Source organism: Drosophila obscura, unplaced genomic scaffold (assembly GCF_018151105.1).
Source record: "Drosophila obscura isolate BZ-5 IFL unplaced genomic scaffold, ASM1815110v1 contig_191, whole genome shotgun sequence".
In the NCBI taxonomy this organism is placed as follows: domain Eukaryota; kingdom Metazoa; phylum Arthropoda; class Insecta; order Diptera; family Drosophilidae; genus Drosophila; species Drosophila obscura.
The window spans coordinates 464,798-485,014 of record NW_024542780.1 but is presented as its reverse complement, the minus strand read 5'-3'; the positions used below and the strand labels follow the sequence as shown (position 1 = coordinate 485,014).

Genomic DNA, 20,217 nt, shown 5'->3' with positions numbered 1-20,217 from the left:
CAAATTATAAATATTTCTGTAATTTCGACCCTGGCCTGACTGAGAGTTGTACCCCGGCCTAGATCGCTTCCTTACATTACTGTTACATAAAATGCATTTGTACACCTGACAATTTGGAGATGTGCACTCCGGCGCACCACAACGTAGACAACGCTTCTTTGCGTTCGTGAACCGTGACCAATACGTCCACAGTTCAAACATTGTAAAATATTTGTAAAATTGTAAAATGAGAAACTTCTAGTCTGCAGTAATTCAAAACAACATGAGATGGGATTTCTACATTTGAAAAACCAATTTTCACTGATAGAGTGGGTTCCCACACTACTTCAGTAGCCCCTGTCTCTGATTTTACCTTGCGTCTTAATCTAGTCACCGACTTAACAGGAACGTCCGACTTGATGTTCATCAGTATTACTTCATCTGTTATTTCAACAGGGATATTTTTAATAACTCCATATGTTTCTACATAATCCCCTGGTATATACGCTGATAGATATGTTCATGCTTTTTAAATTAACGTTCCTCACAGCCTCATTTGCAAACTTTCCATTCTGGAATTATACCTTGTAAGATGAAATGCCTAAAGCAACAATATTGCAAAGCCCTGGCAGCTTTAGCCCTTTAATTTTTTCGTAGAAGAACAGACCATTCTTAACCCTAATATTTTGAATATTTTCAACCTGACCAGTGTTAAATATGACAGCCGCTTCGCCAAAAAAACTAACGTCATACTCATACTTCCGTCCCTTTTTGTTTGATTTGCTGAGTCATCACTTGTATTTATTTTCCCTTGCTTAATCCTTGTCTCAACATCTGCTGGAACACCAGTTTTCTGAACAACTTCAGTATGAAGCATGTCTTTTAAGTCATTTATCGCGTTTCTCTTAATTGCTTTACCGGAATTGTCCGGTGCTGAGAAATCAGATGACTCTTCCATATCAGACGAGATATCCTCCATCGACTCACAATTCTGGCTTGACGCCATGGCGTCAGCCACTTTCACACTCTGCTTCACCAAAACTTTCAGTTCACAAGACTCACCTTAATCCTTTAATAAAATTGTAATCCTTCAAATTTATTTAATATTTATATAAGAAGCTCGATTAAACAAACAACCGGCTAGTATTCCGTGTTGATGAATTTAATTTTGGACCAAAGATTTGTTCTTTCCCTTTTTTTTTTCCGGAGCGCGAGCAAAACACATCAAACAACCTTCAAGGCACAAACGGAAGGCAACTTATTATATCCAACAAACACTACTAACTATACTACTCAAAAGCCATCCCTTCACAATCGATTCATCAATATATCTTTTAACAAATAAAGCAATCTGTGAGAAATATTTAGTATATAAAATCCGTTATAATACGCCAACAAAATATTCAACTAAATATGTCAAAAGTAACGAAGAAAGTTTACGAACCCCGCTCCAACTACCCGGACCGCACAAAATCCGAGGAGAAGTCTTTCTCTGACCTAAATGTCCTCATCAAGACCCTGAACACGGCTCTGCTGCTGCTCAGCTCCAAAGAGGAATGCGTCCTGTTGAGCGTCTTCAGTCACATCATGGAATTTACGCGGCGCCAGGATGAGAATATTCTGGAGCTGAAGGAGCACCAAATGCTGGAGCTGCTTCTGGAAAAGAAGATCTTCATTGAGGCGGAGAACGTTATGATCCGACGCTTCGCTTTATATCTCATCACCGCTTTGCTGGACAGTACAGACATGAACACGCTCGATCCCGAGAAGACGGAAGGCATTCTGGAGGTGGCTTATGCATTCTACTTGAATGAAACCGACGAATTCTGCATCGAATATCTCTCGCACCTGCTGAACATGTGTTTGCGCGATCCCAAAGTGGCCCAGGGAATGGTGGAGAAAGAGGAACTTCTGCAGAAGTTCAAGTCCGTTATTGCCACCTCCGAGAATCCCGACACCATGTTTAACTCCATCGAGGCCGTACACAAGATTCTGCTGATCCAGAGTGCCGAGGAGATGTTGGATTTTACGATGCTTCCCGACTTTCCCATCGATCGCATTATCTGCGAGGTGACCAACACATTTCAGGAGATTCGCATTGCGTCCCTAAAGGTATTGAAGACCCTCCTTGTGGACACCAGTAACCAGAGCGTGTTTGAGCCGCTGCATCGCTGCTTCTATGTCATCGAGCAGCTGGTCAAAGCATTTTGCGAAAATCCCCAGGGATCGGATGCGGTCGAGATCATTGAGGTGCTGGCTACGGCTCTCCGGTCCGAGAAGATGACCAAGCTGTTCTTTGAGCATAACCTCTTCGACCTTATCGTCGAGCATTTGAAGGACCAAATCGATATCTTGTCGCTGGAGCTGCGCTGCACCATCATATCCATCTTCGCGGAAACGGCCAAGTACGTGCAGTATCTGGCGCGGATGCACAGTGCCGAGATCACGGACATGTTCCTCAGCTGTCTCATGGAGAACGATCCGGCACCGGCTACCTTTGTGATCCTTGGCCTCAACCGCATGGCTGATCATCCGGAGGCACTGCGTCGAATTGTGGCCGAATATGATGTCGGAGCTCTAAAGAAGCTGGTGTCCATTATCCAGTCCACGGAGGTGATCATCAAGACCAGGGAGCAGGCAGCAGAGTTTAGCAATCGACTTCTGATCGGAGCCTACCGCGAGACTGCCGGGCAGCTAATGGACCTGGACATTCCAGGCGTCCTCACGGGCACCATTCAGCAGGGCCTGCCTACTCTCTCCATTGATTTGATCCTCTCGCTTCTGGTTATCATCGAGAGTCTGGGCCAGAACGAGGAGTACCGAACAGTCCTGGGTGAGCATCGTCCGCTCACCGAGCAGATTGCTCAACTATTGATGGTAAGGCAGTCCATCATTGTGTGGCTATTTGCGTCTGTACAACATCGCATCTACTCCTCACAGCGCTCCTACGCCCATTCTATACTTGTGAACAACATCTTCCGTTGCCTATGCACCATCGTCGATGAGGAAGACGTGCGGGAGGTGCTGCTGGAGAACTACATTGTGTCCTCCATCAAGCGGGCTCTGAAGTCGCTCTCCAATCTGGTCAAGACGGCAGTGACCAACTTTATACTACAGACAACACGCTTCAGTGAGTTTATCGACGCCTACATAGATCGCGGCATTCTGGAAGTGTAAGCGAGTCGCTCAACTGTCTCATACAACTGCCTTAACATATTTCCAACTGCCAATCTTAGCCTGATGCTGTTCCAAAAGCATGCCTTCTGCGTGTCCACCTGGGGACCGGCCATCGAGAGCATCCTCTCCAAGTGCCCCACGATGAAGTTCTGCATTCGAAACTGCCTGACCTTCACCGATATCACCGCCGGCAAGGACTTTTATGTGTCCCGTAAGAAGTTTGACGACTTCCGCACCTTCCAGGACATTCTACGCAGCGACTGCTCCCCCCTAGAGTCCGTTCTGGTGGTCAACTTTGACCGTTTGGAGGCGGATGAGGAGGATCTGATGAAAGTTCCGTCCTTCTGCATTCCGATATCCGATGGTGCCGGTGATCATTCCTGGTGCTACTGCAAGCGTCCTGCCGATCCCAATCTTCCAAAATATCTGGAGACCCTCAATCAATCCCTGACGGTGGGTCTATTTCATCTGATCCCTAACAAACTACTAACCATGTCCCCCATCTGATTCATCTGATCCGTCCTAGATACACGGTCTGGTGGAGAATCCGGCAAAGGTGCGCAGCGCCATCGATTTTGATAACGTGGCGAAGCGCAGCAAGATCATTGCCGAGATCGTCGAAAATGTGATGAATGAGAACCTTAAAATTCTCGACCTCAACTCGACGGAGGAGTGTTCCCGCCACGCGGTGCGATGCCATCTGCAGGAGCTGCGCTTTGTCTATCACACCAACTTCATACCCCTTGGCATGGTGCGCAGTGGCTGCCAGTTCGAGCGCGCCATCCTCTTCAAGGCGCTGGCCGATCAGATCGGCCTTCCCTGTACTCTGGAGCGCAGCGTTGACGGCCGAATGCTGTACAACGAGGTGCCGATGCCGCTGATGATCGACCAGGACGTTCACTGCGACAAGAAGACCCTTCAGTTCATGCCCTGGCGCATGTTGCGCCCCACCCACGTTGTCGACCTTATGTACAATGTGGGGGACTTGTATCCCATGCAGAGTCGCCAGGCTCTGCAGTATCTGCGTCTCTATTGATCAGTGATCTTTGTTCGTTAATCCTTTTACCAGTTTCTATTTCCAAATTTCCCTCTCGCATCATTTATCGAATGGGCATGTAATCGAGCTTATTAAATAGACAAAGAATCGATTGTTTATGGGGTTTGTGTCTCGGCTATGTCTTGTATCCACTGCGCATGTCCTCGTTCAGTGCGTCTCCGCCTGTCATTCTTCCTGACACACAAACTCTGTCCACCCTCTCTCTTGTGTTCTCCTAGCAGGACACAACAACAAACTATTTCCACGCGCAATCTTGCATTTTTCCTTCCTCGCCGACTCGCCCAACAGCTGACTGTGACGGACAGTGCTGCATAGTGGAAAAACTTCCAGCTGGCACATATCGGCTACACTTCCACCGTAGCAAGCAGCAGCTGTCAGGGTGCAAGAATTTGCACGTTCCCGCAAAGCCTTGCATACCCCCAGGCAGAGCGCGTGGGAAAGGTTGTGAGGGTCCTATTTCAGGCTGAGGTATGCATCAGTCTGTCCAGGGTCCACTACAAGACAATTTGTAGATCGCAGGTGACTTTTAGGTTCGGAGCGGCCGAAAGAGAGGTAGGACGCAGGAGGAGCGTTTTGTTGCTGACAAAAAAATACTTCAAGAAAATCGTCGTTTTGGTTTTGTTGGTGTTTATTATTTTATTACTTAATTCTTTGTGGGTTTGTGTACGATGGATTACTTGCGGATCTTATTACCTTGCCTTTGAGCCGTTGGACTGGGGGTTGCAGTGTCTTGTGTTTGGGCTGAGGGACTGCCTAGTGCAGTGTCTTGGGTGTGTGACTGAGGGACTGCGTAGTACAGTGTCTTGGGTGTGTGACTGAGGGACTGCCTTGTGCAGTGTCTTGTGTTTGGGCTGATGGACTGCCTGTATCTTGTATTCGGGCTGATGGACTGCCTAGTGCAGTGTCTTGTGTTCGGGCTGATGGACTGCCTAGTGCAGTGTCTTGTGTTCGGGCTGATGGACTGCCTACTCTTTCGGCCGATCTTGGCCCTTTTATGCAGCTGGCGATCGCACCTGAGATCCGGAAATAATTGCTTATTGCTAACTTTTGATTATTGGGTGACAATAATTGTGGGGCGTTGTAAGTGGATCGAAGCTGGGTGCTTCGTTGACAATTGCTTAGTGGGTCAGGGTGGTTTTGCTGAGGCTGCATCCCGGAAGGTGCGGGCTGCAGTTGGGAAAGGTGATATCTGAATTTGGGTCGGTAGGTCGATAATTTTATGCTAGCTTGACTTATTGTGAAATAACGCCAATGATATCTCTTATTGCGAAACTGTGTCGGCTTGGCTTATTGCGACATTGTAGACGGCTGATTTCACAATTGTCTCAAGAGGTGGGGTGTTGTTGATCGAGAGTTCTTAATTAATTGTAATTGCGTGCGTTGCTTAAGACTATTCTTATTTCCGGGGTGCTGACACACAATATTGGTGGAGAACCGTGGCTAGAGCCATGGTTCTTCTGTTCTGTGTATATCAGTTTTGTTATTGTCTTCCGCCGGCGTGGATGTGCTGACCCTCCGCCGTTTGTGACGAGCCATGGCTAGAACCATGGTTCGTTACACCCCCCCCCCTTTCTACCGGGTGGGTGATGGAGAGATTAGTGGCGTCGCTTGGCGGGTGCTGAGGATCGCCTTTTTACCGGGTTATCCTGTCCTTTGGCTTGTGAAGAGTCTTTGGATTCGTCGGTGTTAATCTCGTCACTTTAGCGTGGCGTCGGTAACGTTATATTTTCTACTGCTGCTGTGATCGTGGAAGTTTTTCTTCGGTTCTGGGTGCTTTGTAGTTGGTGTCTGCTTGGTGGGTCGATTATCCCATATGACGATGGTTTTCTCGGCGGTTTTCTTCGGTCGTTCCTTGTCCAGGCATTCTTGGATCGGCGGTGCTATGTCGGGTGGCCAAGGATCCGTCGGTAGTTTTGGGTCGTCTTCGGTGGCTCCGGGGTCAAAGGTTTGATTCGGGTCTTTCGGTAGGATGGGTCTGTCGAATGTAAATGCTTGGATCTGCGGGGCCAAGTCCGGCGGCCACGGCTCCGGGACTGGTTCGGGCTCATGTCCGGTTGGATCGGCGGCTTCGAAGTCAAATGGCTGGCTGGGGTCTTCGGGTAAGAGGGTTGTGTCGAAGGCGCTGGGTGTTTCGATCCTCCGTTGGTAGTCGCTTATGTGGGCGACGATGGGTGTGGTGTCGACCGTGGGTAGATATGTTTCATATCTCTGATGTAATACGTGGGTGGTACTGGTGGTCGTTTGGCGCATGAACAGGTGAGTCTCGGTGATGCCTCTTGTGTCGCAGCGACGACTTGCGTGGGCGACGAAGATCTCGGACATGGCTCTAGGCATGGCTCGTTGCATGGCGCTAGGAATCATGTCAGTACGCGGAAGGTACTCCATTGTGTTGGCGAGGATCGGTGTGGCGTCGGCCGTGGGGAGGACCGGACGGCTGTCTGGGCATCGTGGGGGCATCGTGCTGGTTTCCGGGCCCTCGTTGAGGGGCTCTGTGGAGATCAGTTCGATTATGGGCCCCGTCCAGCGTGGGGTTAGCGTGGCTGTTTCCCGTGTGGCTGGGCGGTCGGATGGTGGTGGCCGTTGTCCTTTTTCGCTGCTGGCGGTCGGTTTTGAGGGTGTCCGTGCGTTCCCTGCTTCCGATGCGGTTTCTCTGCGTGCTTGCTCTGTTGCTTGTCTTGGACCTGGGCTTCCTGTGTCGAGCGCCGGGTTCAAGTCTGTTTGTCTCGTGTGTGAGATCCTCGTGGTTTGTTTGGGCTGTGTGCCCCCTGTGGTTGGCCTAGGACGCGGTTGCTCAGTAGTGACCGTGGGACTCGTTTTCCCGATTGCTTGGTTGTGGTTGGCTTGTGTTGGCCTCGGATTCGTGTTCTCCGTTGTGGGCCGGCGTTTCGTATTCGTTGCGATTGGTTTGGGTGTCAAGTGCTGCGTTGCGTTATTGGGTGCCGTGTGCGTTGTGGTAGGTCGTGGACGTGGGTTCGTTGCGGTTTGTTGGGGTTTCTGGTATCGGGGTTCGGCGTCTTGTACGTGGATGGTAGTAAGCACGGGTTCAGTGGGCATGGGGTGACAGTCTCGTAGCTGTAGCAGCGTGGAGCCGCATTGGATCGTCGTTTCGGTGGCACCTAGGAAGTCCATGCCAACAATAACTTGTCCCAACATGTTTGGCAGGACCAGGAGCGGGATTTGAACCTCTCGTTGATCCAGCTTGATGTGCGCCAGTAGAACTTGTGAGATCTCTCTGACCGAGCCATCGGCCAGGCGTATGCGGACGCATGCATCTTGCAGGTTGGTGTTGTTGTCTAGTTGTCGGGCGAGGTTTGCGCTGATGAAGCTTCTGGATGCCCCGGTGTCGATTGTGGCTTCCGTTGCGTGTCCTCCTATGGTCACCATCGCCACTATCCGGCCGTTGCTTACGTGTAGAGAGTTATTTAGTCGCGGGTTGGAGGAGGCGTCGTTCCCGGCTGATCCCGTGTCAGTTGGGGACGCATGTCGTTTCCCGACGTGTTTTGGCGGCAGCAATTTACGGTCCGTGTGCCGCGTTTGCCACATTCCCAGCAGAATAGGATGGAGGGATTATGGCAGTCGTATGCCAGTAGCTATTATATAGGCAGTCAACTATAGGACAGTGTTAGGAATACAAAACAGAGAAGGAATTTACACAGAATAGTAAAAAAAGGTTTAAGGTCATCGAGGTCCTTTTACCTGTAAATACTTGGAAAAAAAACTACCTCTAAACTATTACATCAGAATCATTTCAAGGAGATGAAATACCTGTTTAAGGGTTGTTTTGAATCGCAGCATGGAACCAATAGAATAAACAAGTACATTTTAAATAAGAGAGAGGAAAATGAGCATGAGTCAGAGGGAGGATCGAACGATACATTTTATTTGAGAGAGAGAGGATCGATATCGATTTGAGAAAATGTACAGAGGAGAAAAGCAAATATAGTTTACATTTTCACCGATAGGTGGCGCCACCAAGTAGTAAAGGATAAGGGAGTGCAGCGTGATTAGCTGAAAATAACAAATTCGCAACATGTTGCTTCTGGATGTACAGCATGCTGCTTTCCAAAATAAGCGCCATCTATTTCTATATGTGCAACATGTTGGTTGTGCAGCATGTTGTTTTAAATGGATATCGATTTCTAATTTGATCATGTTAAAGTAAATACTCATAGGATATTTTATTATATATTGAATTTGGAAATAAATGGTTTCAACATCAGATATTTGCCATGCTCATGTTAAAGTAAATACTTATAGGATATTTTATTATATATTGAATTAGAAAATAAATGGTTTCAACATCAGATATTTGCCATGCTCATGTTAAAGTAAATACTTATAGGAAATTTTATTATATATTGAATTAGGAATTAGGAAAATAATTGGTAAATGGTTTCAGTATCTGATATTAACATAATCCTTTAGAAAATAATTTCAGTGTTAAGAACCATGTATAGGAGGAGCAATCAAAACATAAAATTATATGATGAATACAAAAATTAATACTTCGTATAGTAAATATACGATCAACCCTTATCCTTTACTACTTGGTGGCGCCACCTATCGGTGAAAATGTAAACTAAATTTGCTTTTCTCCTCTGTAAATTTTCTCAAATCGATATCGATCCTCTCTCTCTCAAATAAAATTTATCGTTCGACCCTCCCTCTGACTCATGCTCATTTTCCTCTCTCTTATTTAAAATGTACTTGTTTATTCTATTGGTTCCATGCTGCGATTCAAAACAACCCTTAAACAGGTATTTCATCTCCTTGAAATGATTCTGATGTAATAGTTTAGAGGTAGTTTTTTTTCCAAGCATTTACAGGTAAAAGGACCTCGATGACCTTAAACCTTTTTTTACTATTCTGTGTAAATTCCTTCTCTGTTTTGTATTCCTAACACTGTCCTATAGTTGACTGCCTATATAATAGCTACTCACAGCTATAAGCTATTACAGAAACTAGTAAACTGTATACAAAGATGGATAACCTAGAGATCATTTTTATTGAGTCGCAACCGGAGGAAGCCATAGATCTGGTTTCTCAACCAGTCTCAGTAGACCTTTCCCAGATTTTTGGAATTAAAACCCAAAAATATCTCGAGAGGAATTGGACTCCTATCAATGAGATTCAATGGGATGATGATAGTGAGGATGATGACCCAATGATTGCATCGCAATACGTTTTTGAGGAATATGTGGGCGAGGACTCCATGATTGAAACACCATTCGTTTTCCCGGATGATGACCATATTTTCAGTTTGATCGATGATCAAGACTGCTGTAAAAGGGAACGACTCCAAGATCTACTTCGGGACGAAGATGACGCTGAGATAATAGCAGCGGTAGAAAGAATTGAGGCTGAATTTTATGTATAATAAGAATATTAGATTATTTTTTCAAATTTATAATATATACATAAAATAAATATAATACTACATTTAAAAATATATTGTTTTCAATGTTTCCTTACTTTTGATTGGGAGAATTTCACTTTCTCTTATTACCTATTACATCCCCAAGATAATCATAGTTTGAAACCGGTTTTCCAAGCGAAGATTACACAAAAAGAACAAGTGAATTTCAGGTCACATACAGGTACTATTGAATGTATTTATTGGTTGAATTTTACATTCTATTATAACAGGAATACTTATGGAAATTCATTTACATTTAAAGAAATGTATAGATTAATTTATTTCTTAGTATTTAATATTTCATTTATTTGCTTTAATTCTTTGTTATGCTTTAATAAAATATGCATATTGAAGTCAAATTTTAACCAAAACATCTTAGATCCAGGACATAAGTAACATCGATAAAATGATGATTTTGATTTTGAATAACTGAAGTTGTGAATTTTTAGGGTGTGATATTTCAGTCCATTGCGGGAACTAAACGATGTTTTAAAATAACACAGCTCGCAATGAAATGCTCTCATTTCGAATTGAAAATCAACTAAATTATCTTAAGAACATGAAGTTATTATATAGGTTTTCAAGTGGTTTCATTTCACTCATTTATATATTGCATCATATTGACTGTTACATATAAAGACATACATGTATGTATAATATTTTGAAAATCATATACTAAAGTGGTATAGACTCAACAACCAATCAGATTGAAGACATCTGGCTTTTAAACCATTAGAACCATTTACTTATTATTACTCAACTGCCAATTAGCATAGATATTTTTTATATCAAATTTTCCTAACGAGAGTATAAAAGATCATGCTATCTTGGTTAAATAATTTAGTATACAACAGTGTATTTTTTGAATAGTTTATATTCCTATAACGGTATGTAAACAATTTATTGTTATTATTATTATTATTTTTTTTTTTGTATATAAAAGGATAAACTCTTAATAAAATATATACACAGGCTTTCCTGGAAATACTTAACGAGATAAAGCCGGTGCTTGGATACACCAAGGTTGAGGATCTATGTATAGGATTTGAGTACGAGATCATGTAAACTCAAAAAAACATCATTTGGAAATAAAGTAGTCCTTTATTTAACTGATAAGGACAACAAGCATCTTTGGATATTTTTACCAAAAAGTTATGTAGCCAAATTTTCCTCAAAAACACCAGATGTTAAAGAAGCATGGAATTTCACATCTTATATATAAAGGAAAAGAGATGACTAGGTATAGCACTGCCCAATTCCAATTTATATGTAAAGAAGAAATAAATAATTAAAGGTAATACTTCTTATATATGTAAGAGAACAAGAGACAACAATACATTTCAAGAATAAACGAGAAGGAACGTGTGAGTCGTTTCTGGGGACACGACTCTACTTATACCCGTACTCAGTCAGTATATACATTATTGAGCTTATGATTTTTTAGAATTTTAGAAAAAAAAATAAAAATTTTACATTTTAAATTTTTTTGCTACATCTGCTATCTACATCTACATATACAATGTCTATTCTACATCTAACATGTAGATTGTACATGTTCCATTTAGATTCTACGTCTCCTCCGCTAGGGGTTGCTCGCGCACTGAACGCGGCAGAGTGTGCGAGCGAGAAGGAAAATGAGTTGCGTTATCGTTTGCGGGAGGGGGGACAGGGGAAGCAACTGAAAATTAATTTCTTCATTCTGGCTATAACTATGATCCGATCTGATTCAGATTCGGCAGTCTGGTAGATATGGTCATTCTCTACGATACTGCGTTTTTAGTTTTATCGTATCTTTAAAAATATGCCTGCTACAGATTTTCGTCTTTTGTGGGGGCGGAAGGGGGCGGGGCGAAATTTTGAAATACACTTGTAGCAGTGGGATATCACATAAGTCTGGAAACCAAATTTGGTTGCCCTAGCTCTTATAGTCTCTGAGATCTGGGCGCTCAACAAGACGGACAGACAGACAGACGGACAGACAGACATGGCTATATCGACTCGGCTATTGATGCTGATCAAGAATATATATACTTTATGGGGTCGGAAACGTTTCCTTCTCTGCGTTACACACATCCACTTTTACCACAAATCTAATATACCCCTTAAATCTTTTTGAGTACGGGTATAAAAAGGGAATAAATGGATGTAAATAAACATATTTCAATATACATAGGTAAAAAGAGATGGATAGATGTGGCACTGCTTATTTACAATATATACATAGGCAAAGAAAAAACATAAGTTTAAAAGAACAACATCGTGGATATAAAGGATCACGCTCTTTAAACCAACATCAGTATTCGATTCAAGAAGCCAGTTGAAGCATGTACGCCAAGCAGATAAAACTATTCCTTATTCAATTCGAAGAGATGATCTTCGAGGAACATCTGAAAACGCTGGAAAACCTAATGATAATTTTGGAGGATCTGGAGGAAAAGGAGCTCCATTACTCAAAGTTCGGCTTTCACTATAAGCTGTGCCCCTGGAGCGATGACGATGCTACCGATGGACCTGATACATGCCTATGTCATACATTACCGGCAAAGAAAGCTCAAGCTGTAGACTTAATGATAAAATATTATAATTTAAATAAGCGAATGAATCCCAGTTCAAAACATCAATAAAAATGTACTCTAAAACAATATTATGTTTTTTTATTTTAAAAAACTTTTCTTAAACATTTTTATTATTAGCTTATCATTATAACTAAAATCATTTTTCTTAAATTGTTTTAAAAAACAATTTAATGTTTTATTGTTGCTCCTAAAAATTCCATAAAGAATACAGTAATGACCACAAGTACTTGAAAAATATCCTTGCAGTGGTTGTTTATTAAATGTAAACTTCATTGAATTTTTTCTTAATAATTTTGAAAATTCTTTCTTCTGAGGATATTGACCATATGAATAAAAAAATTCAGCTGAATTTTTGCTTTCAAAGTAAAAAGCAACCCAATGAGTTCCTGGATTTTGTGACGAATCTGTGTTTGCTATTATTAGAGCAGGATATTTATAAATTACTTTAGGAAGCTTATCAGAGGGATAAACTCCTTTAAAAAACTTTTTTGTTTTTGAATGCTTGGAAAGCAATTTACTGATTTGCAATGTGTTCATTTTTACAATAAGACCCGAATATTTCTATGTTTATCAATATCAATCATTGAATCATATTCACAGTATACCAAACAAGTAACTGCTTCAGTAAGAGGTTCCGAAAATCGTCCTTCAATTCGAATGGCTCTTTGAGAAATTAAGTTTGAGCAAACAGTTGAATTATAATGGTCTGCAGTTAAGTCAAATGCTAATATAAAACTATTTGTATCAAACATTTCCTTTGTAATTTTCAAGCCTCGATCATAATGCTTTATTCCAGTTGATCTGAATAGCATATTATAACCTCTAGAGCTTTGTGCATTTTCAGAGTTCGAGAAATCAAACTCAAGAGCCTGCGATGGTACTTGCACACCATTAACCAATAGATTAAAGCGTTGAATTTTAAAATGATCAAAATTGAAGGGATTCAAAGTTCGATTGCCAGAATATGATTTGTTTTTTACCATGCAAAAAGCCAAAAAATTAGGAAGCTGTCCAATAACTGCGTTGTCAATTGATAATGTATTATTTCCTGGGTATATTGTAAATGATTTTACTTGGGCTTTGCTATACGGATAAATAGCATTTTTAGTTTGTAAAACATGATGATGAGCCAATAAAATGCTTGGATTAATAGTTATGTGGTTCATGAAGAGTTGTGCTTCCAATATCTTAAGATTTGATTCAGTTTCAGATTCCATTAAATAAAATGCTGTTTTTTCAATGTTAAAAGTTATTCTTAAATCAACATTATTTATAAGCAGTTTTGGTTGATTAAATATATCTCCATTAACTTTTCCAAAAAGTTCAACCTTATTACTGTTTTGAAAAATATTTTTAAGCAAAACGGATCCATCGGTATTAACATATCTACCAGATAATAATTTACCATAGTTAGGATAATAACCTTGAGTGGTTAAGTGACTTTCAGTGGCGTCACTACCATAGTTTAAAATCGTTTGCAAATACGATCTATAATGATAGTTATTATCACTCTGAGAAACCAATATATTATTTAAATATACAGACGAACTTCTGAACATTGAATGTAAAATATTATTCACTACTCCAACATTGTCTCCTTCAATGCTACCATTATCATTTTTTCTTAGTTGTACAACAAGTCTTAAGTAAACACTTGACAGATCTCGATATGTTTCACCATTTCCTAAACAAACGAATTCAATTGAAGAGGCACTGTCCAATGAAGCTATGGGATTGTATGAAACTTCTTCAGTTCTCAGAATAGAGCTTTGTGTGGGATGTGGTTCAAACAAATCCAGTTCGCTTTTCATACATTCGATATGATTGGTCATTTTGAATTAGAAAAAATGTCTTTTATAGTTAATTTCTTTGTGATTTTTTCCTTTTTGGTCTCGACTGCGTATGTTTGCGCTTAGATGATAAATGAGATTGTTTCTTCCTAGGTCTTCTCTTTTTATTCGTTTTACCGTCACCATTTTGGAATCGTGTAAACTTATTAATGGCTTTATTTGAGAGATTTTGCAATGCAATTTTGCTTTGTTCTTGGATAATGTTTCTTAGAGGTTTTCGACCAAACTCATTTATTACAGCTTTTCCAGTCTCAGAAGCTTGATTTTTAATAGCGTTTATCCCCGACAGAAATAGTGGTTTAATGTAATTAAAAAGACCACTAAAAAAATTTCCGACTCCTCTACCTTGCTGAATAACTCTGGGTGTAACATATAGACTTCCGATCTGATTAAGACCTCCTCCACATTGATTTAAATAATATTGTTGATACGATTTCGCCATGATGACTATTTCTACTCTGATTAAATTTCAATCCTTACAGCATTATTTATAACATTTCTTTTCGTTTTCTAAAGTGGAGAGTTACAAAAATTGGAACTGATGACGATTCAAATGGAACTTTATATCCTTGGGAGTCGGTAATTAAGATTGAAATTTCCTTTGGTGACCATATTTCAAGGGGATAATATTCAACATTTTTGAATTGTATAAGCTGTTCTTTTCCATTATAATGCAATACTCGAAGACATCGAGGTCTTTTGTTTCCAACACACCTAGGTTTGATAATGTCAGTATAAATAAAAATCAATCCATTTTCAAATTGTTCTGTCTCTATTGATCCATTTTCATATCTAAATGTTTCTCCATTTACTAAGCTAATAACGAATTCTGTTGTTTGTTCAGCTACAACCGGGATATTCTCAGAGATGCTTTTTATACATTTATTAAGATATAAGTCTGTAATTCCTACTTCCCATTCATCATTCATGTTTTCAGGAATATTTAAATTGTTTGTAAATGCGCACTTAACGTTATCCTGATAAACATTCAACGAATCATTACTGAGTAATGTCACGAAAAACTCTGTTAGATACGACATTTTTAGTTTAATGTTATTTGTGATTCATTAATTATATGAAAACCAATTAATTTTGTTTTTCCCTATTTGCACTGGTTCTCTGTTTCTAACAGACCTACTCAACTTTTCCCGACCATTTACGTATTTCAAGTCTTGAAATGGATATGGTTCACTTTTATACCTCTTAAGTTTTACTCTTAGCTTTCGCTGCTTATCAGTAAGCTTCATTTTAGTCAATGAGGGTTTTTTTGCTGTGTGAGTTTCTAAAAATGAAGTATCCTTAACTTTACGTTTATTATGCTTTGAGCTGAAAGATTTTTCAGACTTCAAATCTTCACCATCGCTGTCGATAGGTGAATCAGAAAGCTTATTATCGATAGAGAGTTCCTTTTTTAAGGTATCATTATTTGGTTTGTGAAGAATAGAAGTGTTAGGCTTTACATCTAACCAAACTGAATCGTCTTGCGTTTGTATTCCAATGCTTTGGGATGAAAGAGGTGTTTTCTGCCTAGGTCTTATATCCATTGTCTTATTTCTTTTTTTATTTTGATAGTAACACAGCTCTTGACGTATTTTGATCCATTTATTAAAGTCACTAGTTTTATTATCATTTAAAATAGGTAAAAATGTAATATTAATTAAATCATTTTCCTTTTCACTATTTATCAATTTTTGATATTCATTAGGATGCATTAAAATTACTCTGTTTAATTGGTGCTTATTTCTAATCATTGTTCAATATTTTTCCAAAAATTCCCGAGATCAATGAACTGATTAGAATTGGTAAAAATCCTCCCTTTTGGATGAGAACTTTTCTCTTGGAATTTATTGAACGTTTTGGACATGAAATATAACGTAATGCATTTTTATACTTTTTTAGAGCATATAGTTGCGTTTTTGATATCTTATGATTTCCCTGTAATGTATTCAACACTATCTCCACTAATGCTTTTACCAACTCAATATCACAATTACCTATAATTGCATTCCGAAGTTTATTATTTGCCCTTTTGAGCACATACAATAAATGTTTGTTCGCTTTCAGTCGATTTAGATTCTTTTTGTAAACCATTTTCATCGGAAAAGCAAACTGTATATGCAGAATTAAAAATATCGGTTCGAAATCTCAGGAGATCATTTATTCCCTGAGTAAGATCAATTAGTAATTAGCCATGCGGTTCATCTGTCACCTCCTTATATATTCTGAAGAGCTCCTGAGAATTTTCAGGGTAAATTTGTCTTGCCAAGCACTGAAATTGTAGTTTATCTCTAGGATTCTTGAACGTAACGATGTATTTTGTGTTTAGTGAAATATCTCGAGTATGTGGTGATTTATGAAATATATTTTATGTAACTACTATTACAGACAAATTCCTGTGGTGCGATCCTTTCGTGAATAGCTCACATACATTTTTATTAAATGCACCCATCATCAAGTCATCTAATATTAAAAGAATGGGTTCGTTATCTTCATTGTTGTTTCTGGAACTCCTTTATGGTATTCTATGCTATTGAAATTTGGTTTAGCATGCTCCTCTCCATAACACCAAAGTATTCGATCAATTGAAATGTTTAGTAAGTCATTCCTTTTGTTTATTAAATTTTCTAAAAACGTTGTCTTACCAGACCCTGAAGGCCCGCAAACTAGCATCGTAAAAGGATGTATAAATTGTCTAAACATTTTTAATAAGGTCTTATTTATTGATCATTTATAAATGTTTTCTATCATTTAATATAATTTAATTAGGTTTCTCCTGATCGCGTTTTTTGTGACAGTTTTTTTCAAAATGAGTATCAGATCCGCAATAATTACAATAAACGACTTGGGTGTATCCTTTTTTGCGTGGATCATTTTCAAACAAACGCTTAAATGTATCCATTTTAAACAACTAGTTTAGTCCAATGCTTAATACATACTGAAATTCTATACATATGAGTCACCACTACAGTATACATTATAATTTGAATTTTCCAAGATAACAAAAAGCTTAAATAAATTATTTAGAGCGCATCTAAGAGGCACTTTTTTGTGAATTCTACAGTTGGTAAAAAAATTTGGATAGAAGGTCAGACTTTTTCCAATATCGATATCAATAATGTTATTTGTTAGATACTTTGATAAAAACTTCTTCTTAATTTCACCACGTACAATGACAGTGCTAAATCTGTTTAGTGGCGACAGTATTTCACCTAAACTTAAATATGATATTTCACCATCTGACCATTCCAATCCATTTATGGTTTGATGATGAATGTTTTGTTGTTTAATAATTTCATTATCCAATTCATTTAGGTGATATGGTGGTTTGAAATGAAAGAAGTTTGGAGTTACTGTTCCGGTTTGCATAAACGCTAGTTCCTTAATAAAAAGTTGTTTGTTATTTCCAAAGAGATATTGAAAATCAACTATAACGCTTGATTTCCTGTCGATTGTGTTCATGTTGGTTTGAGATTTTGTAAGAAACTGAATGAGTCGGTGATAGGTATCCCCTTTATATACAGCTCAATTCAGTCATAGTTCTTAGTTTAACAAAAGCATTCAACCCTAATGGAAACGCTTCAATCAAAACGAATTAGGTCGACTAGAAAGAAGCAGGATCACGAAGTCATTTTCGGACTCGAATATTATGTCATACATAATTTAAAGTTAAAGTGTGGGTTTTCAACTTCAAGAAAATTCACTCCAATGATCTGGATGCAGCAAAGCAAAAACAATTTCGTTGGTTTAGATAAAGATGAATGGATGCAATTGGTTACATACAAGGAGTATATTCAATTAAAACTTGATCAGTACGATTTCTTAATGCCTGATACAATTATAGACCATCCATTATTGGCTACTATTAAATGTAATTTTAGATTTCGAAAATCTGATAAGCAGTATGTTTTTATAATAAATCAGTTTGGAAATAAAATTGAATTTGATAGTGAGTCCTGGAGATCATTTTTAAGACTAGGAATTTTTTTTACTACATTTTTGTGTTGGAATACGATACTTAAACAACAAATTACATTTCTTTACTATAATAACATTATTCCTAAGTGTGCAGCCTTACAAAAATTTGATGTTCAACTATCTGATTTAGACGGTACTTATGATAAAAATGTTCAAATAGATTTAACCCGATTATGTTTCGAAATTTCCAAAAAAAATGTGTAATCAAATAAAACGCGATGTTCTTGAGTATAAGCAAACACTTTTAAATAAGCAATCAACCAATCATCATAATAAAAAATAAAGGTTAGGTTAGGTTAACCCAGACGGCCCTCACGGGGCCACGCATAGGCCAATATGGCCCTTAGTTGTCCGGATGGGGGTGTATGAACCTTTCGAAAATATTTATGAGGTTTTGAAGTCCCTAAGGATCGAGGTGTTTTTGGCAAAGGCTAGCAGTTCCCCTGGCGTCCTCTTGGAGGCATCTTCCAGTGATGCCAGTACCGGGGCGCCCAGGTATATTCTCCTAGCCCTTGAGAGGGCCGGGCAGTTGCAGATGAGATGTTCCAGGGTTTCAGTTGCCCCGGATTCCTCGCATTTCCTGCAGTGGCCACTGTTGGTGATGCCTAGTTTGACGGCATGTGCCGCGGCCACCAGTGACCTGTGAGTATTCCCACCAACATTCTGCAGTCCTTCCGTGGGAGGTGCAGTATGTAGTGGCTGAGTTTCCTGTTGCGCTCCTTGCACATGGTTTTTGAGGTTCTGCAGGTGGTGGTTCTGCTCCACCTGCTTCTTGCCTGTGTGTCGGCCCGTTTCTCTAAATCGCTTTGGAGCGTTCTAAGGGAGACAGGCACGTTCTCAGTTCTGTCGTTTTCCAGCCCGACGCCGTCCTTAGCCAGACCGTCCGCCATCTCGTTGCCATCGATGCCTTGGTGGCTGGGAACCCAGTAGATCCGCACTGACTTTGTCGTGCTTAGGATATCTAGTGCCTCCCTGCTTGCCAAGACATTTCTGGAACTGACCGCCGACGACTGCATGGATCTTATCGCCGCCTGGCTGTCCACGAACAGGTTGATCACGTCATGTGGACGATCCGTAGACTGAGCAGCCTCTGCCGCTTTCCGTATGGCGAAGACTTCCGCCTGGAATATGCTGCATTGGTCCGGTAGCTTATAGGACAGCCTTATCTCAGGGTCTGTACAGTATATGCCTGCTCCTACTCCTCCTTCCATCTTGGAGCCATCAGTGTAGATGTTGAGGTGTTGAGTCTGGTCCCGACCCCTTTTCCAATCATCGGGTCCCATGTATGAGGTTGTTTTTACATCCAGGCCAGTTTGGGGGATCATGTAGTCAGATATACTGGTCATGTCTCGGCCAATTGAACTGTGCCCGAATCCTTGTAGAGACATATTGCCTGATGCTACTAAGCGTTGTGCCGCCTTTCCTGCAGTCAGTTGAGCGTGGATGTCCAGGGGGTCTATTCCGATTATGGTTTCGAGAGCTTTTGTTGGGGTTGACCTCAGCGCCCCCGTAATGCAGAGCAGTGCCTGCCGCTGGGTCCTTTCCATAAGCTTGTTGTACGTCTTCTTTTCTGTCGCTTGCCACCACACTAAGACTCCGTACAGCAGAGTCGGTCGCACCACCGAGATGTAGATCCAGTGCATTAGAGCGGGTGACAGGCCCCAAGTGCTGCTAAGCATCTTCTTGGATGCGTATAGCGCAATGGTGGCCTTCTTCACCCTTTCCACCACATTGGGCCTCCATGCCAGCTTGCTATCCAGTACTATGCCGAGGTATTTGACTTGTGTTTTCGGGGTCAGCCTGGTTTTATCAATTTTCGGGGGGATCCATGCCGGTACCTTGTATCTCTTGGTAAAGAGGATGAGGTCCGTCTTGTCCGCGTTGATACTGAGTCCTACTTTTCCTGCCCACTCACATATCTCCCTGAGTGTTGATTCCATTATGGAGCTGAGGGTCGATGGACATACTCCCGTAATAATTATGCTTATGTCATCTGCATAGGCTGTTATTTTTGGGGCTCTCCTCTCGAATCTCTTTATTAAGTCGTCGACCACCAGGTTCCACAGGAGGGGCGACAGGACCCCACCTTGTGGTGTGCCTCTATGCGCCCCCCTCACCATGGAAGCGGTGCCCCACTCTGATTGCACCCGTCTGCAACTTAGAAGGTTCTTTATCCAGAGGTTGATT

The 20,217-nt window shown here is 40.6% G+C and overlaps 1 protein-coding gene across 1 annotated transcript; it reads left to right on the top strand.

The window, feature by feature from the left end:
* The first annotated feature begins 1,324 nt into the window (after positions 1-1,324).
* On the top strand, positions 1,325-4,308 carry LOC121404240. Its single transcript, XM_041593520.1, has 4 exons — positions 1,325-2,856; positions 2,920-3,152; positions 3,216-3,609; positions 3,683-4,308. Exons 1-4 carry the CDS (start codon positions 1,393-1,395, stop codon positions 4,190-4,192), a joined length of 2,601 nt encoding a protein of 866 aa, XP_041449454.1. The 5' UTR covers positions 1,325-1,392; the 3' UTR covers positions 4,193-4,308.
* Positions 4,309-20,217: the final 15,909 nt, after the last annotated feature.

Coding starts and splice junctions, on each gene's coding strand:
- LOC121404240 (XM_041593520.1), top strand. CDS start 1,393: ATGTCAAAAGTAACGAAGAAAGTTTACGAACCCCGCTCCAACTACCCG. Junction 2,857..2,919: donor AGATTGCTCAACTATTGATG/GTAAGGCAGTCC, acceptor TACTCCTCACAG/CGCTCCTACGCCCATTCTAT. Junction 3,610..3,682: donor CCCTCAATCAATCCCTGACG/GTGGGTCTATTT, acceptor GATCCGTCCTAG/ATACACGGTCTGGTGGAGAA.